The 11,154-nt window shown below is 37.6% G+C and overlaps 1 protein-coding gene across 1 annotated transcript in view; it reads right to left on the bottom strand.

Moving 5' to 3' along the window:
- Positions 1-340: 340 nt before the first annotated feature.
- The window catches only part of LOC140503315 (vomeronasal type-2 receptor 26-like), a 37,509-nt gene continuing 26,695 nt past the window's right edge, over positions 341-11,154 (bottom strand). The window contains exons 5-6 of the mRNA XM_072607195.1: positions 8,076-8,199; positions 341-1,284 (exon numbers count right to left, since the gene is read on the bottom strand). Of these exons, the coding sequence (XP_072463296.1) occupies positions 341-1,284; positions 8,076-8,199 (1,068 nt within the window). The remainder of the gene's footprint in view (positions 1,285-8,075; positions 8,200-11,154) is intronic.

Genomic DNA, 11,154 nt, shown 5'->3' with positions numbered 1-11,154 from the left:
GAAGACAGAGGCAGGAATGAAGGAGTCACTATAGGTCAGGAATTGATTCCAGAGGTAATGAAGAAATTGAAACAGAGGTAGAGAGTGGAGAGGGTGGTTGACCTACCATCAGTAAATCTTGGAAGATCCCAAGGATGGTTCTAGAACCTAGAAAGTGAAGGGGAAATGCCCATGCTTATTACACCTTCAAATATGAACTGTATCTAAAAGTGTCTATTACATTAAGAGCAGTGGGCAGGGTTGGAAAGAGGACTTTACCAGTACAAGTGGATAAGGTGCTTCACCAGGATGTAAAATTAAAGCTATTCACAGCTGATTTAGATGTTTTATTCAGTATTTCTCATGTCCCTGGAAGAGCCTCTGGGGTCAAGTTCCTGGTTCTGCAATCTGCTTTATTTCTTAACCATTCCAGAGTCTTCCTCTCTGGCCTTAGCAGGATCACATAGCACTTGGGGAAAAAGATGCAGCCCAGTAACCCAGCACTGGAGGCCAAGATGGCAAAAACTTTCACAGCCACCATGGCCTTCCCCTTGGAACTCTGGTATGTGGGGAGGAAAGAGATCCAAACACTGCAGAAGACCAGCATGCTGAAGGTGATGAACTTGGCTTCATTGAAGGCATCAGGAAGGTTTCTGCCCAGGAAAGCCACCATGAAGCTGCCCAAGGACAGGATGCCCATGTAGCCCAGGACACAGTAGAAGGCAATGGCAGAGCCCTCCTTACACTCAATGATGATGTGTCCAGGTTCAGAGTGAGTGTCTGTACCTAAGAAGGGAGGTGAGGTTCCCACCCAGGTTGCACAGACAACCACTTGGATCACAGAGCAAAGGAGGACAAGATAATTGGACACCTTAGGTTGCACCCACATCCTCATCCTGCTGTCTGGTCTTGTGGCCTTAAAAGCCAGAGCCACCATGATGGTTTTGGCCAAAATAGAGGAAGCTGCCACTGTGAACATGATTCCAAATGTTGTCTGCTGAAGAAGGCAGGTTACTGTGGTTGGACGGCCAATGAAAAGCAAAGAACAGAGGAAGCAAAAGATGAGAGAGATGAGAAGAGTGTAGCTGAGAACCCTGTTGTTGACTTTGACTATGGCAGTATCTTGATGCTTCACAAAGACAATGAGGATCAGAACAGTGAGGAGAGAGAAAGAGAGAGCTATGCAGGTCAGAGTCCATCCCAAAGGTTCTTGGACACTTAGGAAGGTGATTACTTTTGGGAGACACTGGTCTTTGTTTCTGTTTGGATATTGATCTTCTGGGCACTTCACGCAGTTGTCCATATCTGCAGTTCACAACAACAACAACAACAAAGCATGTATCAAGAATCCACTACATCTGCTACCTTGTGATAGGCAGTAGGGAAACAAATTTAAAAGGCACAAAAGTCCCTGCCCTCAAGGATCTTGTGTTCATTTTCCTGGTGATCTAAGATTTACACAATTGAGCAAAATCATGGTGATTAGATGAGGGCAAGAGAACCAACTGGGGAAGCTTTAGTAAAAGTCAGATTGCATGAACTGGGAAGGAAGATGCAGATGCCAATTGATATAAATGGGAAGTAGGCATGAAGCCCAAGCTTGTGCAAACTCTCAGAGGCAAGGGATGGAAAATGAAATTGTGGTTACAACAACAGTCCAGTTTGAATGGAAAGGAGATCTCATGAAACAGACTAATATGAGATCAGGCTTGAGGAGTAGGCTGGCTCTGAACTGTAAGGCAACTTTGAAAGTTAAGGAACTAAACTTGACCAGTTTAGCAGCTTTGGAGTGGTAAAGTCAAAAGGGGTAAAAGGAAGAACAATTACAATAATTTACCAAGACAGGGTAAGAGGTGAGAAAAGTCTGAGCTGGAATCATGGTCACATCCATGGATAGAAGGTGATGGATAAAATAACAGTATGAATAATAACAACAGGGAATCTATGAAGAGGTTTCTTTCTGGAAGTACACAGGGAGGCAAGGGGAATGAAATCCTACAGAAGGTTGTTCTCTTGCCCTCATCAAATCTCATTTGATTTACTCAATTCTGAATACATTACATCTCATGAATAGAAAAGGTATATGTTCTTTTCTTTAAATAAAAACTTGTTCAAAGTATAGACAGAGAGGGTCTTTTATTAACATAAAATATGTATCTGAAGCCCAAATCAGGCATCCTATGTAATAGGATTATGCTCGCACCTTTCCCCAAAAATGTAGGATGAAAGCAAAGATGCCCACTCTCTTTCTTATTGGTTTTTATCCTTCTAGCACCTCTAGCAATAGCCCTGTGGTAAGGGAAAGAAATGAAGTGTGTAAAATGAAGTGAAGAGAAAATAAAACTATTGTCATTTGCTCATGACATTATTGTTTACTTAAAACATCAGGGAATCATCAAGCATACTGCCTAGAAATTAAGAATAGCTTAGAAAATTAGAGGAATATTTACTGTTCATGGATGGACTATGTCATGATAATGAAAATGATGACCTAAGTTAATTTGTCAGTTGTAATACTATGCCAATCAAATTATCAAAGTAATATGATAATGAACTCAAAAATTTGATAAAATGCAAAAATTCAAGATCTAGAATAACAAGGTAGATAATGAAATTTCGTAAGGTTGAAGTGGTGTAGTGGAAATAAGCAAGTTAACTGAGCATAAACACCTCTAACTGGTTTTAAGCTTCCATTTTGTGACCAATTAGTTGTTATGTAAGCTGTTTTTTTTCTAACAAAATAAGCACCTGAAGAGCAAAGTTTGGCAATGTTGTACGTGTGTGTGTGTGTGTGTGTGTGTGTGTGTGTGTGTGTGTGTGTGTGTTTGCCTCAATCTGGTAAACAACTATTAATGACTGTCTTTATTTTTATTAAATGTATCCCCATCTTTTTGCATGAAGTATACTAAGCAAAAAAAGCTGCTTAATACATGTTTATGAGATTCTATGTCTCTCCCAAAATTGAGAAATACTTGTTAATAACATGAGTATCCTAAGTTTTGTTAAAAACTGATAAACAATTGCTAATGATGGTGAATTTGATAGCTTGCTTTCATCTTAAGATTAGATAATTATTCACCAATCAGAACCTAGATGTAACTTGTAAATGCCCTTAGGTAGAGCCATAAAATACCACAAGAAGCCACAAATATCAGCCTGCCCATGAGTTGTGTCTAGGACAGATTCCTGTGTTCCTTAATTGTAGAAATTTTAGCATCATATGTGTACTTCAGATAGACTTTATTATCCACATGAATAAACATAGAACATATACATACACATAGGCATATACAAGTGTATACATAAATACATATATGCAGTCATATATATGTGTGTGTATATACACACAGAATCTGTATGCATGTATTTTCACACACCCTCACGCTCTCACATACACATATCTAAAATAGATTCCCATAAAAATGAGTGGTCAGAGGATAGGAATGATCAGTTCTTAAAAGTGTTGCAAACTATTAATAACTATAGGAAAAACGCAGTAAATTATTAATTATGAGTGAAATGAAAATCATTAATGACCCCAAGGTTCACCTAGCCCCTTGTAAACTGGTAACAGTTACAAAAGGGGGCACTAATTAATGTTGGAGAAGTTGTTGGAAGTACGACACACTAGTGCATGGTTGATAGAACTATAAAGGCATACAACCATTTTGTAAAATTATTAAAATTATGCAAATAAAGTCACTAAATGTTCAAACTGTCTGACCCAGAGATCTCATTACCATGCTTATACCCTGTGTTGGCAATTTGAATGGGAATATCTTCCCCATGCATTAATATGCCCATGTGACCTGCCTTGGTCACAGGGAAGTCTGAGTCACATGGAGCCTGTGATAGGAGGAGTTTGATGAATGGGTGGAACAGGAAGGGTTGAATAGGAAGAGGCAGAGCAAGAATAGAGCTAAGAGGAGATTGGTCAGAGTCTAGTCAGAGCTAGGAAGGATGCAGGTAAGCAAGAAGCTGACTGGCATGAGTGAAAAGGTTTGTTTGTGATTTTGTTTAAGGGAGCCCCCTTGTGCTTTGTTTAATGGAACTGGTTTGTGGGAGGTCTAGAAGGGGGAAGTCTTGGGGATGATGTTGTTCTATACCTTTTTGTTGTGTATTGATTTCTGTTACTCTGATGGATTTGGCTTTTTGGTATCTGAATAAATGTTTTGGTTCGGTATTCTATATGGAGAGGCTATTGTATTTTCAATTCAGAATCATGCTGGGATATTCATGGCCAGTGTAGATGCCATGAGTACCACATTGGAGCTACCTGCTCCAAAGAGGTCAATAATAGAAAGTTTTCAGATATATCAAAGGATTTCTAGCAGCACTTTTTGTGGTGGAAAAGAATTGGGAACAAAGTAGATAGATTCCCATTGATTGAGAAATAGCTCAACAAATTTTGGCACCTTAATGTAAAGAAACAATAGTATTCCATAAGAAATGATGAATGTGGAAAATGGAGAAGTAGGAGAAAGCACTACAGATGAACTCTACTCATTCTTGTTCCAAACCAATTCAAAAAGGTCTAGAAAATTCACCAGAATGAAACCTGAAGGAACAAGCCAGGAAAAAGTCACAAAGAATCATTTTTATTGTCTGACATTGGCATAGGATACTATGCCAATTGGTATACTATTGGCATACACTAGGTATGGTATGTAGTCAGAAATGCACTATGTGGAACAATGCAGTGTGTAAGAAAGGGTGTGGACACTGTGGCAAGAGAAACTCCCAGGTCCATTCCATAATACCCCTAAACACTTAGTGGAGCTCTGTGCAAAATCTGTAGGTGCCAATGGGCAGCTTTGCCAACAATTATTGAGGCACAAGACACAGCTCCAGAGTGGAGGGCAGAAGGGAACCTATGCCCTGGGGTGGCATTCCAAGGTAATATCATTGATCCCCATATCATAGGAATAAGTTTGGCATCAATGTTTCTCCAAATGCAGGAGCAAAGCAAGGTTACAATTCCAACTTCTAACCTATTCTGAGGCATACAGAAAATTAACCAGGGTGAGAGACCTAGATTAAAGTATAGCGTGTTCTTGTGTTACTCAGAAGCACTAGAACTTCCCAGTTGGCTGATTATAGCTATGCTGAATTCCAGTCTTTTCTTGCTCAGATTTAAATCCAAATCAGGGACATTTGGTGTCCAGTCCATCTGGACAAGGATCAGGTTTGGATATGATCACTTTGAGAGAAAGTTTACAGGTCCTGAAGCTGGTCTTTTCCTGTGGATCTAGTATAACCTAATACTCAATACCCCCCAAAGCAACAATAGGACCAGACCCAGCCTCCTGTCCTGAAGTATAAAGAGCATAGTTCTAACAACAAATCCAAAGTTAGGGAGTTGTGCTAGAAGAATGAGCAAGAAATAAGAGAGTCACATCCAAGTTGGTAACAGGAAAACTCAACACACAACCCTCAAAGAATAGGATGACTCCAAAATATCTCCAAGAAAAGCCTTAAAGAAAAGCCCCGAGGTTTGCCTCACCCTCTGTGTATTGGCAGGTGTGACAACAGATCAAAATAGTCAATACTGGAGAGGTTAGAAGAATTTAAACTAGAATTCCTGGGAGAGATCAAGGAAGAGTTTTTAAAAGAGTTAATTTTTTATATAATGAATGAAGTAGGACTGTAGAGGGAAAAACATTGGAAAACAAATGAGAGCTATGGAAGAAAGAATTGGAAAGATAATTAACAGCTTGGCATAAGAGGTACAAAATCTTGTTCTAGCAACAACTACTCTGATAATTAGAGCAGACCAAATAGATATCTTTGATTCCATTGGAAAGAAGAACTCTTAAAACCAAGTCAAAAACTTAAAAAAAAAAATAGATGAAAATGTTATGTATCTCAGAGCAAAAAATAGCTGACCTAGAGAATAGATGAAGAAGAAAACATTCAAGAGTCATTAGAGTATCTGAGTGCCATGACCATAAAAAAGATACTGGACTTCACATTTCTGCACAACCGAGTATCATCCTATGGGGGAAAAAGTGGACCTTTAAAGAAATAGACAACATCCAAGCATTCTTGATGAAAAGGCTGTGCAGAAACTTTGAAGCTATAACCTAGGAATTAAGAGAAAAAATAAAATGCCAGGAGAAACACAAATGATATGAGGACTAAACAAGGATAAAGTGGTTATAGTGTAATATGAGATAATACATGTGTCCCCTCTGAACCCTATCATCATCAGAGGTCATAAATGTCATCTAATTAGGCAAGACCTGGGGGTGGTTATATTTTGCTGATCTTAAGAGAATGACCAAGATAGGAGAAGTCATTCCCTTATTGCACCCTTATGTCAGATAAGGAAGTCCACAAGTGTTGTACTTCATATATTTAACAGACCTTTTTACATATGTTTATAAATTATTCTGATCATTTTCCCCCTTTTTTTCTTTTTCTTTTTGGTTTTAAATACTTTTATATAAGATGGCTCTTTTGGAGGGGGAATTAGACTAATACTGAGTGAAAGTATAATTATATAAAAAAAACCAATAAAATAAATTTTGAAAAAAAAAAGAAATGACACTGGTTAGGAATATAGAGAAGTATAGAAAGAGCAACATGAACTGATGTAAAGTAAATATACACAGTAACTACAATAAGATAAATGGAAAGAAACAAAAAATAAAAAATGACCATTTCAAAATTAAAACACCTATGGCATGAAAAAAGAGGTAAAAGAAAATGCCACCATCCCATTCGTTTCCAAAATTTGGAGGTGCACAAGTGGTGTACGTATTGCACATATTTTCAAACTTTGTTAATGTGTTGATGAGTTATGATGATTTTTTCACTTTCTTTTTCTTTTAGTAATCTTTTTTGTAAAAAATTATTCATTATATAGGATGACTCTTTAGGTAGGGATACTAAGGGACATTAGAGAAAGCTTTAGGGTCTGTCTATAAAAGGAGAAATTAATAAAACTTCATTTTTCAAAAATATTGGAATGATTAAAAACAGTAATTGTGAGTTTGTGAAATTTGGTGGCAGAGAGGAAAGTTGTGACCTCCACAGGAAAAGGGAAGATTGGAGTGGCCAATTAAAGAGATCCATTTTGAACATGTTGATTTTTAGATGTCAAAGGACATTCTGAAAGAGATATCCTACAGACTAGTACCAATGAAGAACTGGATTCAGAGTAGTAATTAGTGATGAAGAAAGAGATCTGGAAATCACTGGAATTTAAAGTGGCCTTGAACTTTTGGGAGCTGATAAGGGCTCCTAAGGGAGAATGTATTGAGAGAAGAGAAAGACCAAAACAGAACCTTTCAGGATCCCTGTACTGGTGGGATTGGAGAGGGATTGTAAACCCACCGGGCACTTGAAGTCAGTTTCCTAAGTGCCTACCACAATCCCTAGTGTATCTCAAATACTTAATAATTGCTGGCTTAATTGATTGAAGTCAGCAAGAGTTAGAAAAGGAGAAGCTAGCTAGATAACAGATGAACTAAGAAAAAGAGATTGTCACAGTCATGAAAGACCAGGGAGGTGTTAATTTCCAGCAGGTTTGGGGGTAGGGTTCAACTGTCCAAAGCTGCAGAAAGATAAGGAAGATTAGGATTGAGGAAAAAAAACATTGGAAATAGCAGGTGGAACCATTGCTGATCTTGAAGAAAGCAGCTACAATAGTGCAGTGGGATCAGAAGCCTGATATTAATGAGCAAAATTAGAGGCAGTAGCTTGTCAATGAAAAGGAAGAGATATAGAATGATAGCTTGAGAAGATGGTGGGGTCATGTGAAGTCCTGTTTTTGTAAAGATGGGTTAGACCAAGGTGTGTCTGTTAGTGATACAGAAGGAGCTGATAGAAAAAGGAGACCTCTCCCCAGTGGATTAGTGATTAAATTGTATGAGCACCTAGTTCACAGAGGAAGAAATAAAAACTATTTAGCAGATGAGGGAAAATAATGGCATCATGAAATGCCAAAGAACTGTAAAAATGAGAGCAATACTGAGGTTCCAGGTCACACCAAAATGCACTACTTTTTTTGGCCTTTCCTGTTTCTATCAGGAACATCCCCATTCTTCCAATCTCCTAGGTTTGCAACTTCAGTCTTATGTTCAGACACTTACCAATCTTGTTGGAAATCTCTCCATCTGGGCACTGGGCACAGTCAAAGCAACAGACAGGCTTTCCCTCCCAAGGAATTTTCCTGAATCCAGACCCACAGTGATCAGTGCACACAGCGTGGAGGTTCTAGGTAGGGACAAGAGAAACAAGTGAATCAGGGCCTGGCTCTGTGCTGCAGAATAGAAGCTGTCCTGCTATATGAGTTAATGACACTGGTTGAGAATGGTTAGCTATTCTTGATGTAATTCTTTTAGAGTAGAGTAATTTTTAATTCATAATTTGGTACTTTTGTTTCATGACGACAATTTATATCATCGAAACCTAAGACAGGGAAATTCACGCAGTACACAATTACCACACATTTATCAAGCATCCAAGATGGTATAGGACAGAGAACAATTCAGTTAAAGACTTCCAATATTATTCTATAAAAACTTGAAAATAATGTCTCAAATTTCGGAGTAGCAGAGCCGGTAAATGTTTGGGGTGAGACATTTTGTCAACCCAAGCCAACATATAAAATGAACAGGAGAAGTCTGTGACACTGGAGTTGTGGACATTGCATACTACAGCTGTACCAACAATGGGCCTAGAGGGTAGCTGCAACAGTGGCAGCAGATGCTTCAGGAGCTCTCATCCCAAAGATGGTAAGGGTCTCAGACTACTGATCAGAAAGACATTAGAGGGGAACTTTTGTGGCATTGGGTGCCATCATTCAAATACACTTCTTGGTCACACTTTCAGGTCACAATTCCAGGGTATTAAGGAGAACTAGTGCTTGTGGTTGCAGGGGAAGAGGAGTTCTCCTTCAGATGATAAGTAGTATCTATCTAAAACCATCAGCAAGTCTTATCTGTAATGGTTTTATGCTGGAAGCCTCCTGAATAAGTGAAGTAAGGATGCCCATTATCATTCAATATTGTACTAGAAATGTAAGCTATGGCAATAACAGGAGAAAAAGAAATTGAAGGAGTCAAAATAGGTAATTAGAGAACCCTAGAGAGTCAATTACAAAACTACTTGAAACTATTAACAACTTTAGCAAAGTGCAGGAGAGAAAATAAATTCACATAAATCCCAGCAGGAAGAGATAGAAAGAGAAATTCCATTTTGAATGACTATAGATAATACAAAATACTTGGTTATCTACCTGCCAAGACACAACTGAGATCTTTATGAACACACCTAAAAAATGCTTTTAACACAAATGAAGTCATAATTGGAGAAATATCCATTGCTCCTTCGTAGGTTCAGCCCTTAAAACAAGAAAAAATGACAATTCTGCTAAAATTGATTTACTTAGTGTCATATCAATTAGACTAGTAAAAATTATTTCATAGAACTAGAAGAAATAATAACAAAATTCATCTGGAAGAACAAAGGACAAGAATATCAAGGGAATTAATGAAGTATGTGCCAAAGAAGGTGACCTGGCAGTATCAGACCTCAAACTGTATTAGAAAATGGCAATCATCAAAACAATCTGTGGAATCAGTAGAATATATTAGGAGACAATACACAGTAGTAAATGACCGTATTAATCTAGTGTTTGATACATCCATAGATCCCAGCTTTTGGGATGGGAATTCACTATTTGGCAAAAACTACTGAGAAAACTGGAAAATAGTATGGCAGAAACTAGGTGTAGACCAATGTCTTGCACCATATACCAAGACATGATAAAATGGGTACATGATTTAAACTTAATGCATGATAACATATGTGAATTAAGGGGAGCATGTCAGTAATAAAAAATAAAATGGGCAGAACCAGGAGAACATTACATATGATAAGAGTATTATTTTATAATGATCAGTTGTGAATAGCTTACATATTCTGGTCAATATAATGATCCAAGGCAGTATTGAAAGACTTATGATGATAAATGAGTGAGAACTGGTGAACCCTGAGTTCAGATTGAAAGTTTTTTTCCCCACTTTTTGGTCTTAGTTTTTTGGCAATATAACTAATTTTGAAATGTTTCTTTTTATAGTTTCACATATCTAATCAATAGCACACTTCTCACCTTCCCAATAGATTGTTGAAGTGGGGGAGTGACAGAATTCAGAACTCAAAAAATTTTTTTAAATGAATGCTAAAAATAAATAATAAATTTAAGAAGCAAAAACCAAAGAACCATTTATTGAGGACCTGATCTTTGCTAACTCGTTTTAGATATAGGGAAGGTAAAGATAAAGAATCCTTAAGGAGCTCACATCCTATAAGGGGAGAGAGTATGTACAAAAATAAATCCAAGGGAATTTTTTGGGAGAGTCCATTGGGTAATCCAGGAAAGGCTTCATGGAGAAGGTGGTACATGAGCTGAGCATTGAATCAAAATAGTAATTCTAGTAAGTGAGGAAAGGGAACATTTCAGACTTGGGGGGACTTATGAATGATGTATGAATTTTTTTTTAAACGAATTTTACTGAACCTACTCCAAATAGATAACCATTATGAGTAATTAAGTTAGAGTGGTAGTATGGGGTCTAATTTTGGAGATTTTTTAAGAACCAAATTAAGGAGTTCGTATTTCATCATTGAGGTTTTAGGAAGTCATTGAGATTGACAGAATGATGTGGTCACATTGGTGCTTTAGCAAAATTAATTTGGCATTTGGGTAGTGATTGGATTGGAAAGGCAAGAGACTGGTGACAGGGAGATCAAACAGGCTGTTGTAATATATTCTTGTTGAGTTGAGTTGGATACAGCATTCATTCCTCTATCCCTTCACTGCACTGGGTACATTGGAAATATAGCAACCCAGCAGGTCATACTTTGTGCTTGGACTCACCTAGGATGAAAACTCAAAGATTTTCAGAAGTTTGCATAAAATAATAATTTTTGCAATTAGTAATAAACTGTAATAGTGCCTTGAATATGGCCATTATTGAATTTTTTCAACCAATTGAATTTTCTCTGTAAAATTTTTAATAATTCATGTTTAAAAATCCTTCTCTTACTATTTCCCCTCAGTTTTTTCATCTCTCTAGAAGTTCAGAAGATGTCTGAACCTCTTTAGATGTAGAATTTGTTTCCTCTTCAATCCAGATGAGAATAAGGTTTCAGCATTGCCAGCCT

This window comes from Notamacropus eugenii, chromosome 5, assembly GCF_028372415.1.
Source record: "Notamacropus eugenii isolate mMacEug1 chromosome 5, mMacEug1.pri_v2, whole genome shotgun sequence".
Taxonomy (NCBI): domain Eukaryota; kingdom Metazoa; phylum Chordata; class Mammalia; order Diprotodontia; family Macropodidae; genus Notamacropus; species Notamacropus eugenii.
This window is presented reverse-complemented; position numbering and strand designations above follow the sequence as displayed.